Source organism: Anastrepha ludens, chromosome 2 (assembly GCF_028408465.1).
Source record: "Anastrepha ludens isolate Willacy chromosome 2, idAnaLude1.1, whole genome shotgun sequence".
Lineage (NCBI taxonomy): Eukaryota > Metazoa > Arthropoda > Insecta > Diptera > Tephritidae > Anastrepha > Anastrepha ludens.
The window spans coordinates 71,540,332-71,568,062 of record NC_071498.1 but is presented as its reverse complement, the minus strand read 5'-3'; the positions used below and the strand labels follow the sequence as shown (position 1 = coordinate 71,568,062).

Below are 27,731 nucleotides of genomic sequence, written 5' to 3'. Positions count from 1 at the left end.
ATTAATTTATTTATTTAACAAGCAATGTTAATTGCTGAACCAAATTAAAAATTCAAATTGTTTTTTTAATTTTTCATTTATTTGTTCTTTTCTTGCTTTAAAAAATATTTATTTATTTTTTTAGTTCTCGGTTCTTTATGAAATATGTTTTAACACGAATGTGAACGCTTAAATCAAAATTAAATATGAAACTAAAAAAAGTCTGGCAACTACTGTTTAATGCACTTTTTACTTTTCAATATTTAGTGAACTTCAAATATGATTTTAACTAAGTTTTTTTATTGATGGTGAGTTGTGAAAGTTCACGACGGTTTACGAACAGGTTAAATTAAAGTTTTTATTTAGTATCTGTTCCGCTTAAAGCAGCCAAAGCAGCTATCTCGATTATAACATGATAGATGGGCATATACTGTGGGCAAAAAGTAAGGTGAATTTGGTTGTAAAATGAAAAATCTTTATTTATTCTTGTAAATCAATTTCATCCCCTTCAAAATAATCCCCTCTCGATGAAATACACTTATACCAACGATTTTTCCAATCCCCGAAACATGCCAAATAGTCCATTTGCGGTATAGCCATCAGCACCTTCTTCGAGTCAGCTTTTATCTCCTCAATCGACTCGAAACGCGTTCCCCGGTGTAGTCTCTGGAGTTTTGGGAATAGCCAGAAGTCACACGGTCGTTTGGTAAACACAAGCGTAAATATATTACTGATAATGACATTCACACGAAAGTTGGCCCAGATGTTATTAACAGTGCTGCCAACTCATGAAATAATAACTAGAGCGAAATTTTTATCCCGCGAAGTTTGACAAATAAATTCACCTTACTTTTTGCCCACAGTATTTGTAAATGAGTTAGTGAAATAAATTTTATTTGAATACATTTTTTAACTGTTTTCATTTCATCAATTAATTTGTATTTTCTGTGACTCAGTACTTAAATACGAATTGAGATGATTTTATTTCATTTTATGAAAATCTCATATTCCACCTATGTATCATTTTAAAAATAATATCATATTTAGCTGACGAAACACTGTGTTCCTGGGTTTGGTTTTTATTTATATCATTCGCAAGCATTATATAGTTTAGCATTTACATTTCAGGTTTATTTCTAAGTCTAGTTTTTACAAGGTTGAGATCAAAAAACTATCTCTCCGCAGGCAATGACATTACAGTATTTACAAATTCAACGAGTTCTTTGAAAAAGGATTCTCCAAGTCCATTTTTTATAGCAGAAACTTTTTCCCAGAAAGTTAATGTGCATAGAGAACTAATGTTAGCCGATTAAACTAACATAGTTTACTTATATTCACGGTTGCCACAGATGGTACATTGTACCAAACACGTTAAAAATTTTGTACATTTTTCTTAAAGACGCAAAACCTGAGTAATTTGCCTTTTTATACAGTACAGCTCAACTTTCTTCTTTTTTCATTAGAAGTGAATGGCGTTAAGTCAATTGAGCTTGCAAATCTAATGTCAGAACCTGAGATTAAATTATATACGCTTTCCTCTCCTTATGTTTCAAAAATAATAAATAATATTACAATAACAGGGAACTTCAATCCGAAAATATGAGGTTGCCTTTTTGTGTGACAAAATTGAAATATTTTTAAATTAAACTAAGTAACTACATGAAAAATAATTTCGTAAGATTTGTGAATAATTTAAAGGATTTTAGTCTTAGCAATGAACTAAATCATTTACCCGTCGACGAAATATTTATTGGTTCTAAGGCTGAGAGTTTTTTAAAGTCAGATAAAGTTATCGATGCGCAAAAGCTTAGCATTAAGTTAAATATCCGAAAATTGTATACAAAACTTTTGAAGCAAATTCAAAAACGATTTGTTGTGGGAAAGGAAGATATGAATTCAATTCAGCTTTTACTAAATGAATTGTCACATGTTGTACCAAGCAATCCTGATACCATTTTAAGCGATTCTCAATGGTTGCGTAGTGTTCATCGACTTTTTGGTTAGAAATAGCTTTATTTTAGCTTTTTAGAGTTAGGGAACCCTGACTTGGTTAGGATAACATTCATTATCCCAATACGACAATATCTTAGGTAAAATGTACTTAAGTATCTTGGGCGAATACCATCCAGATTCCTAGAACATTAGATTTAATGGTGAGTAATGACTGTACTTATCGCCATTATCTAATTCTTGTAGGGCGTTATGAGAGCGGTAGTTGTACTTATATTATAACAGAAGTCAAAGACGAAATATCTAAATTTTTATTCGGTTCATGCTCTTCAACCCAAGGGCAATACAAATTGTCTTACTAAAACAGGTGCACAGAGACGTAACTCCAAAATTTACATTTAAAATCTTTTTTCAGTAGATTTTTCGCTTTTGATATTTGTTATTACTTTATAAGTACAATAAAAATGGGAATTTAGATATTGCGCCCAAATTTGTATTTCTTTTATGACATCGATAAATGAATAAAAATGAGATGTACACTTTGACGCCACGGTGTTTGTGCGCTCTTGATATTTACTTTGATGTACCTTTGCATAACCGACTTTAAACATTTTTTATGTACTCACCTTATCATAAAATTGTAAGTATTTTTATTAAGTTACACAGCTCTTAAGTGAGTAAGAGGGTTCATTTGCATAGCCGATTACAGAAGACTAAGTATAGACTGTTCAAAAAGGAACAGTTTTATGAGAAAGATAAAAAAATGGGAGCCCGTTTGTGTTAAGCTGAATAAAATAATTTTTACAGGCGGCGCCGTGGGTAACAACTATTAAATGCTTATCTATCGGGTGTTTCTTTAACTGCATGGGACTATCGATATCGTTAACTATGATTTGACAGTTGAGAATGGCAAACTGGTTGACGTTGCGGTTCCGTAAGGTTTGGCAAGTCAGCTTGAGTCGTTTAACGCCAGAACAATGCTTCCAAATTACAGACATTTACTTTGAAAAAAAATCTGTTTACGGAGCTAAAGACAATTCATCCATTTTGGGTGTAGATTACTGACTGAACTTTTGTTTCAAAAAATTTAACTGCTAAACATCGACGACATTTAGTTCCAAAAAGACAGCGCAACTTGCCATATAGCGGGCTTAACAATCGATTTATTGCAATATTCCAGCCATTCAAGGCTAAGTTTAATGAAAAAAGTACTTAACAATAGGACTGATCGAATAGACTATTAACCGCGTAGCCATGGCAGACGTATGCTGGATTTCATATTCCATAAATAAATGCGAAGAAATTATCTACCAGAATAAACAACATTAGTGCACGGCTAAGTTTTTCATACAGAAGCCTATTCATTGTTTCCTTTGGTAAAATTTTTGTTTCATAAATGTTTTTCATTTTCTTTTTTAATTTTATTTTAAAATTTTTTTTTTTTTTTTTGATTATAATATAAATAAACCAAACCGAATTATGTATTTTCACACCCTCTTCTTTCTTCAGCTGAAATTTTACAGTAGCCCGTCAAATTGTTGTATTTGCAGAATGGATATCTCCTTGCCTGGATTGGGTTGGATTCACCTTGAATATAGCCTTATAAATGAGCTTGAATCAAATGACAGCAATTAACCGGATATAAATTCAGTTTGCTCCGGTAACGTAAAACCGACAGTCGCAAAAAGTTGTTAATTTTTCTTCATTATTTTGTTTGAAAATATTCATCACAGGTATTTTGAGATTGTATTTGTGGCATGTGGCTCGATATTAATTTAAAATATAAGAAAATTTTTTTCGTGTCGTAGTATACAGATTGAGGGTTCCACCTGTGCCAATGAAGTGCTAGAAAATTGCTAGAAAATGGACGTAAATGGAGATACAATTATTTACTTCTATGTTTGATTAACCCAAAGCTCTTGGGAAATTGGCTATCCCTATGCAAATAGGAGTAGTCCGCTGAAGTAATAACCTAAAAACCGTCATTTGTCATTTTCAAGAAATTTTTAATTTGTTTGTACACCCCAACCTTATTTTACACGGCAGTTATGTTCCTTGGAAAATCCTTGTAAAAAATGGCTGCGAAATTTGATAAATAAGAGAACCTGCTCCACAACAGAAACAAAAAAGTTTATGAAACATAATTTCAAATGTTTTTAAAACAAAAAAAAAATAATAATAATAAATAAAAAAGCAATAATAATCCACTTTACCTATTTCTAAAACAGAAAAATTATTATATATTACAAAAGGAAATGGAAATGGGGAATTGTTTGCAGTTAAAATTCAATCCATATTGTATGTATTTATAAAGGGTGAAAAGATTGGAGGTACTTTTTCCAATAAGCTTTTATTGACAGATCAGGCGTGGCTACTGTCAAATTAAATACATAATTTTTTTTAGTGTTAATTCGCATTTGATCAAGGAAAGACTTACGGCTCAACAACATTTACAAATCGTACAACTATGTCACGAAAATCGATGCTCTGTGAGAAGTGCTCATTACTTAGCGCTCAAGCCAACTTATAGTGTTCAGCGATGAGTCCAATTTTTGGCTTAATGGCTACGTCAATAAGCAAAATTGCTAACTTTTTGATGCCGGAAAATGAAGTACGTGATCTCCACAACATTTAAACAAGACGGGGCAACTTGCGATACAGACCGTGAAACAATGAATTTACTGCCTTCTTGTTTCGGTGAGCAATTTATCTCTCGTCTCGGACTAGTGGATTGGCCACCAAGATCACACCTTTGGACTTTTATTTGTCTGGGTATAAAAGTATAAATGCTTTAGGGATAAACCAGCTTCGATTGAGGCATTGGAAGCCAACATTAATAAAGTTGTTCACGCGATACTGACTGAAGTCCTCCAGCGAATCATTCAAAATTGGTGTTTATGAATGGCGGAATCACGGCGCAAAATAAATTTCATAAATGGTTCTAAATAGTGCCCAATCAATTTGACTTTTCTTTGTTTTATTTCAATTTAAAACCCGATACCTCTAAATAGGTCACCCTTTACATAATAGGACTATGAATAAGTTCGTTACGGTTTTACAACAGATGGCGTAACTTGATTATTATTCCATCGATCCACATTTCCAAACATTCATTGGAGAGCTACTGTCGTAAGGCACAAACGTCAGTATAAGTTTTTTATTTGAAGCGTAAACAACAATATTTTTACCACACTTGAAAATGTCGAATTTCGTGCCAAATAATGTGTTTTTGCGGGGAATTCTTCTTCATTATTTTAATATGAAGAAAAAAGCAGCCGAAAGTCATCGTATCTTGGTGGAAGTTTATGGTGAGCATGCTCTATCTGAGCGAACGTGCCAGAAGTGGTTTGCACGCTTTAAAAGTGGTGATTTTGGCTTGGAAGACGAAGAACGCGAGGGTGCGCCGCCAAAGTTCATGGATACCGAATTGGAGGAATTGCTCGATCAAGATCCGGCTCAAACGCAAGAAGAGGTTGCAAAAACTTTGGGAGTTGATCAATCAACCATTTCCAAACGTTTAAAAGCCATGGGAATGATCCGAAAGGTAGGCCATTGGGTGCCGTATGAATTGAAGCCAAGAGACGTTGAACGCCGTTTTATGGCATGCGAACAACTGCTTCAACGGCACAAAAGAAAGGGTTTTTTGCATCGAATTGTGACTGGCGATGAAAAGTGGGTCCATTACGACAATCCAAAACGTCGGGCAACGTATGGATACCCTGGCCATGCTTCAACATCGACGTCGGCGCAGAATATTCATGGCCTGAAGGTTATGCTGTGTATCTGGTGGGACCAGCTGGGTGTTGTGTATTATGAGCTACTGAAACCGAATGAAACGATTACGGGGGATGTCTACCGACGACAATTGATGCGTTTGAGCCGAGCACTGCGAGAAAAACGGCCGCAATACGCCGATAGACACGACAAAGTTATTTTGCAACATGACAATGCTCGGCCACATGTTGCACAAGTGGTCAAAACATACTTAGAAACGCTCAAATGGGATGTCCTACCCCACCCGCCGTATAGTCCAGACCTTGCGCCATCCGATTACTATCTCTTCCGATCGATGCAACATGGCCTGGCTGACCAGCACTTCCGTAATTACGATGAAGTCAAAAAATGGATCGATTCGTGGATTGCGGCAAAACCGACCGAATTTTTCACAAAGGGAATCCGTGAATTGCCAGAAAGATGGGAAAAAGTAGTAGTAAGCGATGGACAATATTTTGAATATTAAATTTGTAACCATTTTACGTCAATAAAGTTTCAAATTTCGAAAAAAAACCGCACGAACTTATTCATAGTCCTATTACAACATATAAAAGTTTCAATTGAAATTAAGAATAACACAGGCCTGCAAAATCTCGCTTTTTTACAGTTTCTAAAACCGCTATGGGTGTTTTCTGAAGGTTTTTTTATCCTGAAAACGAATATGACCTTGAAAATGCTCCAGCACGTCAGGATTTTTGGCAATTTGAGGTTAAATAGTCAAAAAATGCAGATTTTAGCCATTTAAAAAATTTTTTTTTGAGCAAGGTAAAGTTTTTTTTAATTTTCCACAACGGCATCGCAAAGTACTACTCTTCAGCTTTAAAATCAATTTTTAAAAATATTTTTGCGATTAATATATTATAAAAAAAGTTATACTATTTTGAATTCGCCCTCTACAGGGGCGTTAGAGAGTTGGAAAGGTTAAATTTGCATATCTAAAAGTCTCCAATTCAAATAGAATATCAGTCGATTGACTTTGACTAAATTCGAAACTAGACTGTAAAACATCATCAATATCCTCAGGTGACACAGGGACAGGAAAGCTCGGGCCATGTTCTACCGGCTGATCAACTGATGTAACATTAGGATAGATAATGGCTTTTTTATTTTTGGAGTTATATCCACTAACATCTATACAGCAAAAATAACAATCGTCTAAATGGTTTTTTTGCTCTCTCCATACCATGGGTACCGCAAATTTAAAAGCTTTCTTCGTTTTTTTAAGCCATTTGCTTAGATCCTCGACACAAACATAACATACTTTATGCGGAACCCAACACTTGTCTTGATTACTGATTTCTAAACCAAAATATGCAAAGTAAACTTTTTTTACAAAGTCAGTAATTTCCCTTTAATGTTTTTTAATGACAAAATTACCACATATGTAGCAAAAAGCGTTAGGAGCATTTTTACAATCACGTTTAACCATTTTAATTTTGAATAAAAAACGCACAGCAATTTGAGGTTATAACTCACTGAAAGAAAGCTAGCAGCTGTTAAATTTATAAGAACGACCAACTTAAAAACATTTTCCTTCATTGCCAATCTGACTACATTTTAATAATGTTGCCAACTAAAAAGTATTTAAGAAGTTTAAAATATATCCGATACATTTTGGTACATGAACTTTATTTTTACTTAATTGTAAAATGTGAAAAATTGATGGATGATATAACTTTTTAATAATTCTTTTCGTAATCAGGGCACCAAATTACAAAGTAAAAAGTTAAAATTATCGAAAAAGTTTTTTGGTTGTTGGCCTGTGTAACAAATCGGTTGCGCAACTACGTGCAGGTCTTTTGTGTACTGAACTAAAACTGCTATCATCAGCAAATATATCCGGGTTTGATTCAAATTTAAATTGCGTTCGTTTTTCAAGGCTTCTGTCGGGCTTTTTTTAACAAAATCTGTTACTAGCGACTTTTTTTGGCTTCTCTGGTTATACGATTCTTAATATCCTACATAGGACCTAAGGTTACGCTGAAATTTCAATGCACGCTCGATGTCAGGATCATTAGCAGAAAAATATTATATTGTCAGTCAGACTTGGTTAGATTTAAAATGTACTTATTACATCGTTTCAATTAATATATCTACATGTATGTGTTGTAAAATCAAAGAATGTCTTACTTTTAGAAAAGTTTATTATTATAACTTTTTTGCTTTAACGCCTACGGAGGATAAGGCGTACATTTTATTTAAAATAAATGGTTGTGGTAATTATAAGCACTTCGTCTCTTCATTTTACAAGTGGTTTAACTAAAAGACTCATTCAAAAAAATAAAAAAACTTTAAAAAATATATATTTCTTATTTTTTTTTTTATATATATTTTTTATTTTTTCTATTTTTTTATGTAGTGGCAAGTATTTCAATACAAAATCTTTAAAAAATACTCAAAGATACTGCTATTTTGTTTTTAATATTTTCAATCGTTCACATTCGAATTCTTAAAAATTGTCTAAACACTTACACATCGATTGCGTTTCATTGAAGCTATAAACCGTTTTATATGCCGTTGTATTCTACCAATAAATCTTTACACTTAAAATAGAGACATTAAACAAATATTTATAAAAATACATGGGCTCATCATGCCCACTTCAGTGACACAGCTAAGTATTTGAAGTGCCATAACTCGAATGCCCGATTCTCAACTTATGCGGATATTAATTGTGTCCACACAAATAACAGCAAATAACGCATTTAATATTTAGAAGAGCTAAAAAACAAACAATCAAAATAGATTGTGAAACTACGTGTATATGGGAAAATTTATATGGCATTGCGCCAAAAAATAGACAATGATTTATTTAATTGCCTTTTAAATGGCCAAGCAGGCATTGGGCTATCTACGTACATTTGTAAGTATGCTTTCCGGCACACGTTTTGGCAATAACGGTGGCAATAACGCACATCAGTATTTATGAGCTTATCGATATTATTTACGCGTGCATATTTTAGGCGGCCAACCATCTAGCCGCCACGCAAAGAAAATTACGCTGATAAATAAAAAAAATTGTTTCTGCTTTGATGATTCTTCATGAGGGGAAATTACTACGTTACCGTCGTTGGGTTGTCCTTTTGCGGAAGCCGAGATTTATACTCGGCCTAGGACGGTTATTGCAGTAGCACTCCCCAGAAATTGATTAGAAGGTTTCTTTAAGGATGCATTTCTAAAGGATTTTATTGTGTCTTTCATATAATTTTTTTCTTCCATTTTGATTCTTAGCAGGAACCTGCGGCCGGAAACATGGCTTCCTTTGGCATTGCTTAACGCATATGCTCGGCACTCGTGTGCTATTTTTAAACCTCTTACGCTTTCAATAGCCTTCAACTATCGTGTAACTGTTATTTTCCGCTTACTGTTTGTTTATCTACTTTTCAACAAATTATGCCCCAAAGCTGTAAATGACAGAGCATTATTCAACCTGCCACTTCTAGCAGCTACGCCTACCCGGATACCCCTTATGCATATATTTCTTAGGTATTTATGTATTATGTCTCTCATTTCTTTTTCTGATTTCTTTTTTAACTTTTACTTTACACTTTTTACGATTTTCACCGCCAAGTGCACCTGGCGGCAGAAACCGTGACTCCACAAAGTGCTAAAGGGTGTTTTTAGAAATGTTGTTTTTTGAGTTAAACGCACAGAAGTTAACTCTGGTATTTTTTTTGTAACGAAAACTCTCTTCCATCACTACACTTTATTACACAAATAGCAACAACAACAACCACAACCGTAACTGGAATTTATTTAGAAGTATTTAAACTGAGAGTATAAAAATTCATTTCTTGACTTTATTCTAAAATTGATGAATTTGTGTATGTGTGTATATAAATTAAATTATTATAAGATATTCAATTTTTTACTAGCAAACAAACTACACTACACAAGCAACTACTGTACGTTTGAGTACGAGCCAACAACTCGCAATCGCTACTCCACTTGAGTGTAAGTTTAAAACTCGACTGAATCTGCTGAAGCTTTCGCTATCCTTAATATACCAACTCGGAAATGTTTAAAATTGTGGATGTCTTGCAAGGTTCGTGCACGAAGTTTTGGCATAGTTGCAAATTGTTGCACAAGTCATTTTGAAGAGAGCTGAGAGCAAGCGTCGATTCCGCTGCGCTGCCTGTCAATGGTGAATGTTTGAAAGAGAATTCGTATGTATGATGCCATATAGTATATAAAAATTAATTAAACAAATATATATGTAAATACACCCATGTGTAGATATTATATGTAAGACATGATGTAGATGTATCTTAACGAAGGTGCAACTGTGGATTAATTGTAATTAATGCGAAGATGTGAATAAAATATGTTGGACAGTTTCCATTGCCTGTTCTGAAACAAAAGTTACATAGTACAGTAAACTTAATTTCTTTTAACTAGAACAGAAAAGCGTCCAAATAATCCTGAAAAGGCATCATAACTAGATCTCCGTTGTAGAACAAAGTTATAGTCTGTAGTCGTTATGAGACATGTTGCTCAAACGAGTATTTTTACCAATTACGAGTAAACGCTTATATTAGCGGTTTTTGTGTCTCAGGTAACCCACAATGAAATTTTCCAATAAATATCTTCGTAGAACAATTTATTACTCAAATGTGCCATTTAAAAGCACAAAAACGGAAGCTACTGAGTAAATGTTTCGCGAAAACGATCCTCGTAAAAGTCTACAGAGGATATTGGCAATAAAATTTCAGAATAATCAGAAATAGACTTATGACACTTTTACTTTAAAATATTATTAAAATAAAAAAATTTGAAGAGATCTCTTCGGATATGTTTAGCTAAAGCTTAGAAGACACCTTATGAACGAAACATCGACATGGGATTAGGGTTACCATAGCATTGTAAGAGTTCGTATTTTAGCATTTTTGAGTAGAAGTTGAATTTCCCGAGCTTAAGGTAGGTACTCTATTAGCTACATTCAACAAATATATGTAGAGACAGAACTAAATGATGATCTGAATAAGTCGGTATAATTCAGCTGGATGCAACTAAATAATGAGATGTTTTCACAAATTTTTCAAGTGCATGAACCATAAGCCGGGTAGATTTGTGGGGAGGCAAAAAAATCGCCCATTGCTCTGTGAAAATCATATTCCAGGGATCAAAATAAGAAACTTTGCCGAAGGAACCATACCTCTAAATCGAATTCTGATGGCCCCCAATTTGGGTCGAACTTTTTAGTTTTTTTTAGTTTCTTTTCTATAACTCACTTAAATAAATTTTTTCATTTACATATGTTCTGACTAAATAAATTTCTTAAGAGAAAAAATAGATATTATTATAAATAAATAATAAATATTATTATATTGTAAATAAATAAAAATAAAGAAAAAACATAGCCATTTAGCTGATTTTTTCATGTAAAGGCCAAAAATGGTAATATTTTGAAATTGGGGGAATTCGTTTTAGAGGTATAGTTCTTTCGGCAAAGTTTCTTATTTTAATCCCTAGAATACGAGTTCCACAGAGCAATGAGCGATTTTTAAATCGACTCGCTCTAATGAACAAGGTATATCTATTGCTGTAGTTGCAATTATGGAGAGGACGATTTTCTAACCATAATGTATTTAATATGTAACTATATTCCCTTCCTATCTCTCCAGATATATTGGCAAATATCTCAGTAAGTATTTAGACATTCTTTCCCTAAAATTTCTGGTTCCCAACTTGATATTTTCCCACACCCAGAGGGAGTTACATAAATACATTATACTTTTTTCTTGGCTGCGCATGCAGATAGTTTTTTTCTGTTAATGAAGTAAATGAAATTTTTGGTATAAAAAATAAATACTCTTATACGAGCTAAACTTCTGCAAATTGCCACATACGCTGCTGCACTAACTCAAAATAATCCATCCGAAAGTCACTTCCACGAAGATAGACAGAAATATTCTTTAAGCCCGTAAGGCTGTAGTGCCATATGCCAAGTAATAGAAATGATAAAATTAACTTCAAGACAACCGTCGGTAATTTCCCAATTCCATTCAGTGGTAAAAAAAAGCGCCTCAGATTTAAAAAATCCCCTTAATAAAAAATATTTTCAGACACTTTTTCTGAAGCGGCTCTTTCATGTTTTAATAATAAATGCTTGGTTTTCTAATATTTTTGTATTTAAGTGGCAACATACCAGAGCGTCATTAAAAAATTCATTGAAGTGAGCAAAACATCGCCAACTCAAATCTCATTCTCACTTCTTTACTCTCTCAAATTATTTTCCCATTACGAGAACTCTCTATGAATTTTTGATTCACGTACTTGCTTCATACACTAACACACATACAAGTATAACTGTGCATACAAAAATTACATGAAATGGCATACTTTGAATGAATTTTTGGACCAACAAAAAATATTAGTGAAGAAAATATTACGTTCTCAACTAACTTAGCCCAGTATAACTGAGAAATCTCAAGCAAAATATCAAATGTTAGTGCAGAGTTAGTCTCCACGCTCCAGAATTTTTATCTTTTTGGAAGTTTTAAACAAAAATGTGCTTTTCAGAAAATAGATATTTATTTATTTCTTACAAGAATAATAATTATAAATATTTGTTCCATTAAAAAAACTAAAGCACTGCCTACTATGGCCTTCGGCGATTGGTCATAAAGGGCTTTTTGCTAATCGCGCACTCTATCAGTTGTTCCGATTGAATACATTGGAGTCACCACCAGCTCTACTACAATCTCTACTAGAGCAGAAAGTGTAAATTATCCTTTCTTATTCTGGAAGTGGAGGAAAGGAGAAGAAGAAGAAGAAGGCCGCGCGGCCGCAGACCAACTACAACCGCAATTTTTAACTTACGGTCAAGCAATAGAAATGGAGATAAGAGAACATTTTTCACATATGAATTCTTGCAAAACGGCGCATTTCATAAATAAAAATCAGAATTTTCCAAAAAATTCTCAAAAATTATTTGTAAAGAAAACTATGTATATTTCTTAAATGCCCTTACATTGCATTTAGCATTTAATTGGAAATACTGTTGAAATTTAATTTTAAATGGACAAGATTTGTTTGAGGTATGAGACCAAATCGAAAAAATATTCAGTGCTGCAAAATAAGTACCGTTTTATTCCGCATTGCCTTATTCGCGGGATCTTGCGCCTATTTGGTTTCCTAAGGTGAAGCTGGAAAAGAAGGAACTGTCAGAAGAGGGCTTCCAGCACCATATCGAATAATGGAAGATTTGCATGGAGCTCTGTAGGCTTGGGGGAGTGTTATAAAGCTGATAATAAGTCAATAATACGAAATCAATTTGCTATATTCTATAAAATCAGTACAGCTAATTATAAGCCACACCTCGTATATGTGCATGCCTGCAGCCTTACAGGATTCCAATTAAGTCCCTGCATTCCCGTCGTGCTTTACTAAGCATTGCGGCGAATTTATGCAAATTCGACCATTTCACAATATGTATCATAGTAAGGCAGTAAGGCACTAATCACTGTCCCATAAAAACTAAATACCGCCATAAAAATTGCAGCAATGACCAGTTCTAAGTATTCAAACAACACAAATAAAAAAACTCAAATGCTTTCTGATTCAGCAGGGAGAGAAACTATAGTAACAGCAACGACAGTAACCAATTGGCAGTCCACTAACCATAAGTTGAGCTTGGAAACCCACATGCAAGTCTATCTACCACAGCAGTTGGCATTTCGAAACAAGAAACGTAGAAAATTAACAAGCGCCCACACAGCACTCCAGCATTTACGCAAATGAACAATGAATTAACCCAACTTCCTATGTTTACTAACACACACATATGCATGTATGTATGTATACTCGTAAGTAGGTATGTATCATTCAACCAGTTGCATTAAATTTGGCACCACCCCCAATGCGTCGCCCACGCACATTCTGTTGAGGCGGCAACTCTGATTCGTCACTGAGTGCATATCCGCCCGCGCATTCTCCATTTCTTGAGTAAGTGTTTGAATGTGTGTTGCGTGACAACATGTGCATATACTCTCAAATACAAGCATGTGAGTAAATGAACAAATACAAGTGGAAAAATAGCAGGTGGCATTCGTTAATGTTGGTGGCTTCGGTGGTAAATGAGTAGACTTATGGTTTTGGTGTCCATATATTTTAAAATGTTTGCACACTGACACTTTTGTACTTTTATTTGCAGTAGCATCATAGCCATTTACAGTAGATATAATATAAATGGTGCAGCTGGAAAATTCTTATTTGTGTGTGCGTGCATGTACAGTCACTCATACCTTATTTGATGCAGATATGATTCTTTTGTAAGGTGTTCCATATTTCAGAATATTTTGCGAAAATGGAAAAGCACACTATGAAGATATTTTATGTTTTGTTTGCTTTATTTCAATATTAAATTTGATGTGCGCTTGTTTGCTCTAACCATGCGACCGCGTACTTCAAGGGAAAAGCGTGAGTTAGTTTTGGAGCATTTCAAAAATGTGTTAAGTTCGTTAACAGTTCAGCACATTATTGAACGCCTTATGCGTGAAAATCGTGTGGGAAATAAGGGACGACAGGCTCCAAATAAAACTTTCACGGGGAAATGGTGGCAGTGGTTAGTACACCAAGTAAAGAAAAATCCTGCAACAAGCGCTCCAAAGTTCACTGAAATGGTCGAAAAGAAATAACGCATGACTTGCCATCCAGAAACGTTGCGCGCATTGTGCCTATTTTTCGGTAGACGTGGTGGCCCTTCAAAGTCGACTCTTCAACGTTTGGTGGCCAAATTTGAGACGACCGGGTCAGTAAACAATCAGCCAACAGCCGTACGTTCAAGGAACGCAAGATCAGCCGAGAACATTGCCGCGGTCCGTGAAAGTGTACAGCAGATCCCGAGGCAGTCTATTCCTCGCCGTGCACAAGAACTTGGCCTTTCACAGACTTCAACTTGGTGAATTTTGCGTCGGGACTTGGGCCTACACCCGTACAAGATCCAACTGTCCCAGGAGCTCAAAGTTGATGCCCATAGACAACGCCGTTTGTTCGCTGACTGGGCTTCGAATCGTTTGGAAGAGAACCCCAGTTTTGGGCGAAAAATCGTCTTTAGTGACGAGGCGCGTTTTTGGATGAATGACTGTGTTAACAAACAAAATTGTCGTATATGGGACGACACCAATCCACACGAGGTTCACCAGGTGATAATGCATCCTCAAAAAGTTACCGTTTGGTGTGGATTTTGGGCCGGCGGCGTCATTGGTCCGTACTTTTTTGAAAACGACGTTGGTCAGGCGGTCACCGTCAACAGCGAGCGCTACACAACGATGATAACCAAATTCTTATGGCCCATATTGAACCATATGGACCTAGAAGACATGTGGTTCCAGCAAACGCCACGATTGACATTCCGCATGAACGATTTGAGGGTAAGGTTATCTCTCGCAGGGGTGATGTGAATTGGCCACCAAGGTCATGCAATTTGACCCCGCTAGACTTTTTCCTGGGGGTTTTCTTGAAGTCTCAGGTCTATGCAAATAAATCACAATCGACCGATGCTCTAAAGGTGAACATAACACAGGCCATCGCTCAAATTCAGCCGGATCTATGCGGAAGAGTCAATGAAAATTTGACCACTCGGATCCGTTCCACCGTAAGAAGTCGAGGCGGGCATTTGAACGATGTCATATTCCACACTTAATGGTATATATGCGCCTTTCAAATAAAAAAATAATTTTGTCAATAACTCACACACAGCTTGTTTTATTCCATTTCAACATCTACCTGCCCTTATTGAAAAACCCTTTATTTTACATGGCACGATCTACTATACAACACGGCGGTGGCAGCGTTATGGTTTGGGCATGCATTTCATCAACTGGAGTTGGGAACTTCACCTTTATGAATGAACAAATATGTTTATTTAAAATTTCTGTGCTTGGAAATTACAAGTTTGGAGATAATTTTCGCTTTCATAAAGATAACGACCCTAAGTACAAGTTACAAGTAATACATATATAGTTAATATATAAATGTACCCACATTTTTGAAACTCCTGCCCAATCACCGAATTTGAACGACATCGAAAATTTGTGGTCGTTTTGAAGAAAAATATAAGAAAATATGAAATCCATATCAAACCTGCTCTCAAAAAGACGTATGCTTGGAAGAAGATAGGGCCTTCAACCTAAATATACATCATGATTGTATACGGCGGTTATGCAACCAATTTTATCGTATGGATCTGTAGTTTGGTGGGACGCTCTAGAGAAAGATTACAATATAAAATTACTTGGGACAATACAAAGATTAGCCTGTGCAATAACGTTCGGTGTAATTAGATCATATCCTAGGGAGGATTTTAATGGCTTAATGGCCCTTATTCCGATAGATCTGCATATTAATAAGATGCAAACCATGAGTGCATTTAGGTTAAATAAAGCGGGTTGCTGGTCATACCAGCCTATTATTGGCTGTAGCGGTAACATTCAATAGTAATTCTATCACTATTTTGCAGGCGGAGGTATTGACAATTGGGGAAGCTTGTAGGTTACTAATCGCAGATTTCTCTGTTAAGGGCAATATCGCTATTATTTCGAATAGCCAAGCTACATTCCAGGTCTATCGGGCGTCGCTCATAACACACATTGTCATAGTTGTAAGCAACCAGAGAAAAAGAAAACGATTTTCGATTTCCTCTGCGAATGCTCTACCCAATGGAAAGAGTGAATGTTAACCCCGGGCAAACCGCTATTATAGAGCTCCGAACAACTATCTGGCTTAGGTTCTTAAACCGCACAGACTGGATATATCATAGTAAAAGGTGGTTAAATTTCTAGGGCCGATGTTGAATGTAAACCACACCTAAACGTCAAAATTTTCTTCATTTCATTTGACATTTTTCAATTTCAGACTAACTCAATTTGAACCATGGAAAGATACACAATCAAGCAATGCGTTAAAGTTATTCGGGCTTATTATAAAAACGGGCGTTCAAATCAAAATGCATATCGCGCACTTCGTGAAGAAAATCATCTTCAGTGAAGAGGCACTTTTTCACCTCAGTGGATTCGTCAATAAGCAGAATTGCCGCATTTGGGCGAATGATAATCCAAGATTAGGCAATCACGAAAAACCAATGCACCTACAAGGACTACTGTTTGGTGCGATTTATGGACCGGCGGCGTCATTGGGCCGTATATTTTCCAAAATGAGGCCGGTCAGGCAGTTACTATGAATAGTGTTCGCTATCGTGAGATGATAATGAACTTTTTATGGCCCGAACTTAAAGATATGGATGTGGACTATATGTGGTTTTAACAGGACGGTGCCACTTGTCACACAGCTAACGAAACAATGGCTCTTTTGCGCGAAAAATTTGATAGCCAAATAACCTCACGTCGCGGCGATGTCAATTGGCCGCCAATATCATGTGATTTGACACCGTTGGACTTCTTTCTTTGTGGTTATTTGAAAGAAAAGGTATACGTTGATAAGCCAGCAACAATTCAAGAGCTAAAGGATGAGATAATTCGGCACATTGACGACATAGAACCTCAATTATGCCTCAGCGTCATCGAAAATTCGGACCATCGGATGGAGGTGTGCCGCCGAGGCCGATATTTTGTTCCAAACGTAATTGAGCCATACCAGTATTATCATAATAAAGAGAAATGACAATAATTTCCTAAAGAAATTCTATTTCATTCAAAATCAACATTGGCCATTGGCATTTAACCACCCTTTATTATGCTGTACATAACCGTTAAACAAGTTGGTAGGGAGGATGTGACAACAAAATGGTGCGGAAACGCTAGTTGGATTCCAAATGAATCACCACTTCAACCAACCAACCAACCATACCACCCAGACTTCAAGCTGTAATTGATAATAAGGATACCCAACCAAGTATTATACTAAATACCTTAACATTTTAAAAATTAGAAATCGCAAAATATTATGAAATATAGAAAACTTTACAAAAAATCGTATTTGTATCAAATAAGGTTTGAGTGACTGTAGGTATAAGATCACCAGAAAAGTTCTGAAGAGTGGATGAGGTTGTAAGTAAACTGAAAATGTTCTGAACCGCAGTGGCATTCGCAGAATCATAACTGCACTGTCGGGAAATTCGAGAAGATTTGGTTGTATTTTTTTACCGAAAAATGTAAACGGAAACTGAATAAATTCTGCAATTGGAAAGCGAGAACTAAAAGACGGCAGCTAAAATCAAATATATTAAAGCTCACAGGTTTGTAGGAGGCGAATTTGGTCTGGCACTGTGAGTACCATTCCTTTGAAGTTAAGAAAATTAGAGAAAATTCGGAAAAAGTTTAAAATTATTTTATCAAATTAATGCTCAAATGACAAATGAAATGCATCATAAATGATAAATAATAAAGTGGTAAGCGAAGTGGTAATTCGCAAATGAGAAATAGCAAATGATAAAAGACAAGTGAATGAATTGAAAATATTATAATATAAAATGAAATGAGTAATTAATAAATGACAAATAGTAATTGGCAAATGACTTATCATAAATGACTAACGATAAATGATAATCGATAAATGGTAAGTGATGAATTATAATCGATAAATGCTAACTGATAAATGGCAAGTAATAAATAAAATATTAAGTTATAATTGACAAAGGGAAAATGATAAATAATAAATTATGTGTTAAATGATAAATGAATGGCTGATAGGTGGATGAGAGGCTAGGAGCCCTGAAATTTAAATAGCCACACCCCGTAGTTAAATATACTAGGTTACTCTTGCAAAACTTGTTGCTACAACAAGATCAATAACATGAAGAGGTACGAATTTGCTTGAATTTCCTCTTCGCTTGTGTGTTTTATGATACCCGATATGTTTAAGTCCTGGTTAGGTTAGATCAAGGTGGTTGTGTCAAGGAGACACAGTTCGATAAAAGAACAACCATACGTTATGATCCCACTAGAAAAAGAAAAAACGAAAAGGCGACAAAGTAAAAAGAATTTTGAAATGGTAATGATTTGGTTGATTAGCTGGAGAATCGCTACGTATTGAAAAGCAAGCCTCATAGTGTGAACTAAGGCGTTTCTCTCTTATCTTAGTGACATCAGAGCAATTGAGAGAGAAGAAAAGAAGATGCTGTGATAACTCCAGCTTCTCGTTCACCTAACAAGTGCAATAAAGGCTTAAAACTATACTGCTTTTCCGGGCATGCTTTTCAATACGATACTTCCAGGTTTACTCTCATGCTACCAAAAATAGGCAAATTTACCTGGTACCCAATCTTATTGGTTTTTCGTCCTTCTCAAGGTTTCAAAATGATGGCAAATGGATTGCTGAGTCACATTCAATAAAGCTAAAATTTGTTTTTCTTATAACTACAATCTTCGTTCAGTGCTTTTAACTTTTTTCATGCGTCCGTGGCCCATCTTGTTTTCCTCATCGAAATCTGTACTTTTTCAGTCTTAAAACCAGGAGTATTCAACGTTTTTTGCGCAAATCAACTGCAAAATCAAGTAAAAATATGGAATTGTTGTCATAAACGACGGTTCTTTGGCTCAGGCTCAGGCACTGATTTTTGCTACACACCTTGGCGTCGACTTACGAATGGAGGGATCTAAATTTGTACAGGGTGGGCCATGTACAATTTGCTTTTTGAATCGGCTATAAAAACAAAACTAATCAATATTTTTTGAAACTTTTTTCTTTTTTATTTTGAGGATTGAACTTTGTCACTTATGAATGAAAAATAATATCGTTCAAATGACTGCCACGACTGGCTTTACAGTAGGCCATTCGATCAACCCAATTTTTAAGCACATTTTCGATTGTTTGGGCTCTAATTTCATGAAGGGCAACTTCGATTTCGGGTTTTAAAGCATCAATCGTCTCTGGATGGTTTGCATAGCATTTGTCCTTAACGGCTCCCCACAAAGAATAGTCCAACGGGCTTAAATCACAGCTCCGAGGCGGCCAATTGATATCGGAATTTCGGCTGATTTTTCGGTTTTCAAAAACGGTAGCCAAAAGTTCGAGTGTAACTCTGGCAGTGTGACAAGTTGCACCGTCCTGTTGAAACCAAATGTCGTCCATGTCATCCTCTTCAATGTTTGGAAACAAAATTCGTTGAGCATGTCACGATAACGCTCGCCATTTACTGTAACCGCGGCTCATTTCGAAAAAAAATGGTCCGATGATGCCGCCAGACCAAAAACCGCTCCAAACAGTGGATGCGTAAGCTTCTCTACAGTAACGTGTGGATTTTCTGAGCCCCAAATCCGACAATTTTGCTTATTGACGTAGCTGCCGATGTGAAAATGAGCTTCATCAGAAAAGATGATTTTTCGGTAAAAATGCTCATCTTCGGTCAAACGATTTTCTGCCCATTGAGCGAGCCGAAAACGCATTGGATGGTCATTAGGCTTCAGTTATTGCACCAATTGAACTTTGTAAGCCTTCATACCGAGGTCTTTATGCAAAATTCTCCTCAAAGAAGTGCGTGAAATGTTCAATTCTTGAGAACGATGACGAGTTGAGGTTGTTGGATGTTCATGCACATTTTCGGCTACAGCAGCAATGTTTTCGGGTGTACGCACTGTAGGAGCACGTTCACGTGTTGTTTTATCCATTAACGATCCACTTTCACGAACACGATTAGCAAATTGATCCACAAACTGTCTTATGGGCAAATCTTTTTTTTGGAATTTTTTTTTTTCAAATTTCCCACAGTTTGAGTAGAAGACTCACCACTTTGGAAATAGGTTTTCAATATTTCCCAATTTTGTTCAAGCGTATAGCGTACCATTTCGTAAATGTCAAACCTTTAAGTAAATTATGAACACATTTGACATGTCATTTGTGTTACCATTCTCAAAAAAATAGGTGGTTCAAAAAGCAAACGCTATATGGCCCACCCTGTATACCTACTCCGAGCGGCAGATGGTTATGAAGGTAAATAGATATTTAATTGCTAAAATTCACTCAGAGCTCTGACATTTCCGGTGGGTGCTTTCTTTGTTATCATTTGCTTTTTTATATCCATTGTGTATATTAAAGTTTGGACCAATGCAATGGTTTTTTCCAGTAACTCCCACTTCACTCCCGCTATCAAACTTGAACTTGAACAGTTTTAGAACTGATTACTGAATTCATATTAAATGAAGGAACAACAATTGTTCCCATGGGCAATAATTATGACTGACATTGCATACAAGGCCTAGTTTGATTGCAAATTTATAATACATGCACTCGAACATACATATACGCACACATGTAGGTACATGCATACACGCACACACATAACCGAACATTTATACCAAGCATTCCAACAAAGTGTCAAATAACATGCGGGAAGATGAAGGCCGATATGGAAGCTAGTTACTACACTTATGTATGTATGTAAGTATGTATGTTGATGCCTGTGCCTATATATGTATGTGCGGGTACAATACGGTGTTATTGGTATCGCTATGAATTATTAAAACACCTCCCCAATGGCTATGTCATGACATAAATAGGACTGAGCTGTCACAACAGCGGCCACAAATGTCAGTGAACTAGCGTTAGTGGTGAAACGTTCAAAAACATGACGGCAATTTATGGAATTCTAAATAAACGCATGAAACTTCTGTCGAATATTCTACTAGTTTTGATTTGCCTCGCCATGACGACAGAGTTGAGTGGTTTGAGGGGCGTAAAAAGAATAAATGTAAAAGAGAATATGGCGCAACATCATCGTTTCAGTCCATATCGCGCAAATTTACGTCTACTACTCCGAGAGCCACCGTTAAAGGGGCAAGAGAGTTTAGTGCACAAGGATTTGGTGCAAGAACTGTGGATGGAGCAGAAAGTGGATCATTTTGATGAGGCGAATAACAACACCTGGTTGATGGTAAGTAAATATTTATTTATTTTAATATTTATAAAATATTTTTTTCTTTTTGAGTTGATTACTTTATTTGAGTTAAAAAATCGAACGCCCGTGAATTTAAAGAATTTTTACGATTTACTTTTTTAGAATGATATTTAATTTATAAAGGAAAAGTAATAATTATGCAATAATGGTGGAATATTGGTGTAGATTTTTTTTATCAATAATCGGTAGGTGGTGTTGGCAAGCGTAAACATCGATGTCGATTTCCCAATCGTATTGCGCCATACCTATTCGACTGGAACCACACGAGACCTTGCAGGGCGTGATCGCCACCGAAGTGGTCGTTCGGGCTAGAGTATCAAGGCTGCGGCTGCCGATGACGCAAAGAACGAAGATACCTCAACCAGACGACTGGATGGAAAAGGACAATTTTGTGTAGAAAATTATCAGGGGCGAAAACCACTTAAGCGGTTGCACCGAAAAGTCGCGTGTGATGCACGCAGAGCCATTACATCCACTCAAAGCCATTGTGTGGTGCGGCGTTTACGCGGAAGGAATGATTGGACCGTATTTTTATGGTTGTAACGGCGAACGCCTTAATGTTAAATGTGGTACCCGTAGACATCACTAGCAGAATTGCCGCTTCGCGTACCGCAATCAGACTGAGGGGCTGGAGCTATAAGCTTAATCTCACTTATGGGCACTCAAGCATCCTCAGAAACTTCGAGCTCATCCCTCTGTCAACGGATCAGTGTATACCCTCGTTTAGCCCAACCGGAACCTTCTCCACTTATATTCCGTCAAGGGAAGAGTGGAAGGAGGGCTACACTTGGGAGCAGGGCCTGGTGAACTTGTTCACCGATGGATCGAAGTTGGAAGGAAAGGTTGGCGGAGGAGTCTTTTGCGAGGAGCTCCCCATCAGACTCAAATTCAGGCTACCGGACCACTGTAGTGTGTTCCAGGCAGAGGTAGCCGCAATCAAAGAGGCAGCCGATTGGCTGCTCAAATGCGTATTAACGGTCAAGAAAGTAAATATTTACTTCGATAGCCAAGCGGCAATAAGGGCCCTCGGGTCTATGACGTTGCATTCGGAATTGGTCAAGGAATGCTTGACCTCGCTTTCGACTGCGTCCGAATTCTTTAATATCAGCCTCATCTGGGTTCCTGGCCACAGCGACATTGCTGGAAACTGTGAGGCAGATGAGCTGGCCAGACAAGGAACATGAGCGGTGATTTCCCCGCGAAGGGAGAAAGTCGGGATCCCCCTGACTACCTGCGGTCTGCTTCTGGAAAGATGGGCATCGCACCAACTCAGGGAGCGCTGAGCAAGTACTCAAAAGTGTAAGATCGCGAAATCCTTCTGGCCACGTGTGGACCAAAGGCGCTCGGGCGAGCTTCTGAGGCTGACAAAATATCAGCTCTCTAATCTCGTGGGCTCTCGCATAGGACACAATGCGCGAGGAATGCATGCTGTGAGACTTGGATTCGCCTCGAGTCCTTTCTGCGCTGGATGTATGGAGGATGAGGTGGAATCATCTCAGCACCTTCTCCTTAGCTGCCCTGCTCTGGCGGGGCTAAGATCTAGGCTTCTTGGCTCCTACTTTTTTGCCACGCCTGCTGATATAGCTGGTGCTGACATTAAAAATCTGATGAATTTCATCAGCAGCATTAAGCGGTCGACGCAAATATAGTCATCGTTTGTAATCCACACGCTCCTAACCATCCCAGCACCATCTCTCCCCACCCTCTCCCTGTATCCCATCGGTCTTTCTCTCCTGCCTCACCCCTCCATAATGGCATCACAAAGGACGAATCCTTCTTCGTCCAAGTGTGCCCATTCCCTGGGCAACCATATCAACCTAACGGCGAACGCTACAGGGACTCTATTAGATGCGCGGGGCTTGGCGAGCATGTGGTTTCAACAAGATAGTGCAAACGCACACAGGGCACGGGTCACAATGGAAGCGTAATCTCCCGCTGTTCAATATTAATTTTTAAGTCCAGCTTAACATCCAGTAACACTTCCAAATAGTTTGACTGTCTAGGCAGTCTTACTTCCTGAATAAAGTTAAGAATCTTAGTATTCGCCGAATCCACAAAGTTCTATCTACTGGTGCAGCTTGCTTAAGGTACATAATACTATCAGCCCTTTAGGAGAGAAACGTATTAATCAAAAGAACCTCATGGTTAACATAAGCAACTACTTATAGGTTAAGTTTAAGCGGTTCTGGACTCGAGGGTTCTTGAAAGTACTTTTTGTGCCCAAACTCATTGCCCGCCGTTATACAGATGCTTGCTTAGCTCACTTTTTCCTCTCATTTACTGATATTTTGAATCAAGAACTCGCGCCACAATTCACCTTGAGTAGGATTTAAAGCTTGCGATTATATATTCTCTGGAAAACACTGAGAACAGTTTTAGTCCACGTGAGAAGACAGTTGATTAACCAAGTGAACCTTACCTAATTTAACCTGATTTTATTATAAAATCTTCATTGCTTCCAGCACTATTTTCGCAACGATCGCTATTTCCAAGCGGCTGGTCCAATCTTCATATTCGTTGGTGGCGAGTGGGAAATTTCGCCCGTTTATCTCTTGGCGGGACATATGCACGACATAGCTAAACAGCATAATGGTATGCTCTATTATGTGGAGCATCGCTTCTATGGAAACAGTTGGCCTTTGGGGTGAAATATGAAAAATTTCGCTGGTGATTAGGATATGTAAGAAAGTGTTCATTTTTTTAGTGATGCTGCTGTGGAAAATTTGAAGTTTCTGAACGCACGCCAGGCCTTAGCCGACTTGGCACATTTTATACATCAGCTAAAAGCCGCTGAAGACATGCTGGTAGATTCAAAAGTCATACTAACCGGTGCCTCTTACTCTGGTAGCCTGGTTACTTGGTTTGCCAAATTATATCCGAAGTTAATAAGCGCTGGATGGGCTTCAAGTGCACCGTTGGTGGCAAAAATGGATTTTTATGGTAAATAAAATCTAGAATAGAATAACGTTTCAGAGTTTGAAGGCATATTCATTATTTCTTTTTTTTTAAGATATGACTTGAAAAAAAATTAGCGTAGAAATGAATTTCGGTTCATAAATGTTTAAAAGCTTCTCCACAGTCCCTTTGGCATTTATGCACGGGATTATACGATAAGATCCCCGACTCTTTTTTTAATATAGGGACGCTCTGTTAAACGCCATTTAAGTGGTTTCAAGTGATCGCCTAAATAGACTTAAGAAAATATATTTACATGACTATCGACTTAGGCGGTTATTGCTTGTAATCACAGAGATAAGAAAGTTTGTATCCTCACTTTCATTTCCACATACCTACGCATACTACTATGCACGTACTCACACTATATACATACACGCTAGGCCGGGTCGATTTGTGTGGAGGCAAAAAATCGCCCATTGCTCTGTGAAAATCATATTCTAGTGCTCAAAATAAGAAACTTTGCCGAAGGAACCATACCTCTAAAACAAATTCTGATGTCCCCCAATTTGGGTCGAACTTTTTAGTTTCTTTTCTCATGTAAAGGCCAAAAATGGTGATATTTTGAAATGATTGTATGGGGAACCCCTCAGGGGAGCTCCAGGGTGTGTGCCACTGGCATGGGTGGATCAGCCGTCCAAAGTTAGTGGGGGTCGGTCATACATTTGGACTCGATTGGAGCACTCTAAATGGGTCAAAGTGGGATTTTTCGTTCGACCCAAATTGGGGGACATCAGAATTCGTTTTAGAGGTATGGTTCCTTCGGCAAAGTTTCTTATTTTGATCCCTAGAATATGATTTTCACAGAGCAATGAGCGATTTTTAAATCGACCCGCCCTAATACACACGCATGTTTGTTTGCCCAGAATATATGCAACAAGTCGGCAAAGTCATTCAACATCGTGGGGGTCATGAATGTGCTAGACGCCTCGAGGCAGGCCTTACAGCCATGGCGGCGATACTCGATTCCTCGAATAGCTCTCAATTGATGCGAGCCCTACGCATATGCAATAATTTCGAAGCAACAAACCAACTGGATCGTGCTGCACTTTTCAATGGCATTGGCAATTATTTTGCCGCATACGCGCAACTGTATGAGTAAGTAGATATATTTTATAATAATCTCATTTTGTAAAGTCTTAATTTTTTAATATCCCAACCTCTTTGTGAAGCGATCAAATTCCAAACATTTGCGCCTCGCTCACTAAACCGTCTGACAAGGACGACATGGCAGCCTTCATTGAATTTTTCATGCATATATTCTGGCCCGAGGCGTTAGAGCGCATACATTCCGATGACTGGTGCAACGATTTGTCTTATGAAGGCATGAAATCCATCTTCACCGATATAACCGACCGGCTAAGCGGTAGTGAGTATCCTTGGTGACAGGCCCATCCAGGTGGCGGCAACTGCCATAGTATCAGTAACAGAAAAGACTGAGAGGCAAGTTTGCATAATTAAATTGTAAATTAATTTTCATTCATTTTCAGCACGTCAATGGTTTTATCAGAGTTGCCGCGAGTTCGGCTGGTTCGCCACCACCGCCGCCAGAAACAGCAACGATGATAGCAGCCACAACATTCGCCTACAGGTCGCCGGACAAGCAAAGCTACTACGCCGCCATGAACAGCCGTCCCCACTGGCGCACTCATTTGGCCGTCAAGTGCCACTCAATTATTTTCAACAGCTATGTCGCGATGTATTTGGCCCACTCGCCGCCAATAGGGCAGCGTATAGTGGTGACGACATTTTTACTAGCGTTCAACAAACAAACAGCCATTTTGGTGGCTTAACTGCTGCCACGACGCTACAACAGCGCGTCATCTTTACTCACGGCCAACTAGACCCCTGGCGCGCGGTTGGACTGCAGCAGGGTAAAAATGTTATTAACATAGCAGGTGAGTTGGCCAGCCGCTAAGTTAAACAGAGTCGCAGCAAATGTTTGCTCTATGGCTGGGTTCATTGCGTAGTCAAAACAGAAATTTTGCCGCCTTTTGAAGCGAAACTACAAACATATTTTTCGGCACAAATGCTCAGCGCTTTTATATGTTGGCTTTTACGAGCGCTTTAGCTGTTGGTTGGCAAGTTTACGTTTAATTATCACGCATTGCCATCGAAGACTGCTGTATAGTTATGCTAATTACAATCTTCTCTTTTGTCATTTCACAAATTGTTATTGCTTTGTTTGCACTTTTTTTTTTACACTCCCGTTGTTCTGCTTTGTGTAATCCCAGACTACTCTCACACTGCTGATTTGGATTCCATAAACTTCTCCGATTCGGTGGAAATGAATGTTGCCAAACTGAAAGTAGCTGCCTTTTTGCGACGCGCCTTAAAGAAAACGACAACAACAACAGCGAGAGCCAAAAATTTGTATTAATAAAGTTAGTGACAACCGTTAAGAAGATTCTGGGGACAGTCACAGTTGGGTCACGATTTGAATTGATTTAATCATGAAACTAATTATAATTAAGTGCTATTTTTCTTTGAAAACCTAGAAAAGAAATATAGTATTAATATGTATACTAGGGTGACCCAACTTGAAGAGTCCTAAAATTTTTTAATTTTATGGTTTTTCATGGCACCGTTTTAATAGTTTCGTTCTTACTCTTTATTAATATCTTTTCTCTCTTAAACGACGATTATACATTTTTTTTTAACTTTTTCGTTTAAAATTATTACTTTAATTAAAAAGTATGTCGAACATTTAATTTATCAAATTTTGAGTAAAAATTTATACTTAACTTTGTAACTATTTATAATTGATTTTAATTTGTATTATCTTACTTACTTACTTAATTAGGTGCTAGAGCTCATACAGCTCGTGGTTCATTCTTGAACGGTAGTCTTCGCCAACGCGCACAGGACCGAAGATCTTACGAAGAACTTTTCTCTCGAACACCCCAAGAGCGGCTGCATCGCTTTGTGACACTACCCATGCCTCTGCGCCATAAAGCAACACGGGTATGATGAGCGTCTTGTATAGTGTCTGTTTGGTCATGCGAGAGAGGGCTCGACTACTCAATTGCTTACTTAGCCCATAGTAACACCTATTAGCAAGAGTGATTCTCCGTTTGATCTACAGGCTGATATCGTTGTTGCTGTTAACGGTGGTGCCAAGATAAATAAATTCTGGCAAAACTTCGAAAGTATAGTTGTCCGCAATGACGTGCGTTCCAACACGCCGTGTGTTCCGCGTTGTAGACAGCATATACTTTGT

General features: G+C 37.3%; 2 protein-coding genes across 2 annotated transcripts; both read left to right on the top strand.

Moving 5' to 3' along the window:
* The first annotated feature begins 21,196 nt into the window (after window positions 1-21,196).
* On the top strand, window positions 21,197-25,613 carry LOC128866016 (putative serine protease K12H4.7). The gene is made up of 4 exons (XM_054106512.1): window positions 21,197-21,532; window positions 24,019-24,200; window positions 24,261-24,496; window positions 25,378-25,613. The coding sequence occupies exons 1-4, from the start codon at window positions 21,227-21,229 to the stop codon at window positions 25,611-25,613; spliced, it is 960 nt and encodes a 319-aa protein (XP_053962487.1). The 5' UTR covers window positions 21,197-21,226.
* A 76-nt stretch (window positions 25,614-25,689) lies between these two features.
* On the top strand, window positions 25,690-27,140 carry LOC128858039 (uncharacterized). The gene is made up of 3 exons (XM_054093970.1): window positions 25,690-25,880; window positions 26,002-26,409; window positions 26,746-27,140. The coding sequence occupies exons 1-3, from the start codon at window positions 25,739-25,741 to the stop codon at window positions 26,889-26,891; spliced, it is 696 nt and encodes a 231-aa protein (XP_053949945.1). The 5' UTR covers window positions 25,690-25,738; the 3' UTR covers window positions 26,892-27,140.
* Window positions 27,141-27,731: the final 591 nt, after the last annotated feature.

Bases quoted from the DNA above. Each gene is read 5' to 3' on its own strand.
- LOC128866016 (XM_054106512.1), top strand. From the start codon at position 21,227: ATGACGGCAATTTATGGAATTCTAAATAAACGCATGAAACTTCTGTCG. The intron at 21,533-24,018 runs GTAAGTAAATAT...CATTGCTTCCAG, and splicing joins ATAACAACACCTGGTTGATG to CACTATTTTCGCAACGATCG. The intron at 24,497-25,377 runs GTAAATAAAATC...TTGTTTGCCCAG, and splicing joins GGCAAAAATGGATTTTTATG to AATATATGCAACAAGTCGGC.
- LOC128858039 (XM_054093970.1), top strand. From the start codon at position 25,739: ATGGCAGCCTTCATTGAATTTTTCATGCATATATTCTGGCCCGAGGCG. The intron at 25,881-26,001 runs GTGAGTATCCTT...ATTCATTTTCAG, and splicing joins AACCGACCGGCTAAGCGGTA to CACGTCAATGGTTTTATCAG. The intron at 26,410-26,745 runs GTGAGTTGGCCA...GTGTAATCCCAG, and splicing joins AAATGTTATTAACATAGCAG to ACTACTCTCACACTGCTGAT.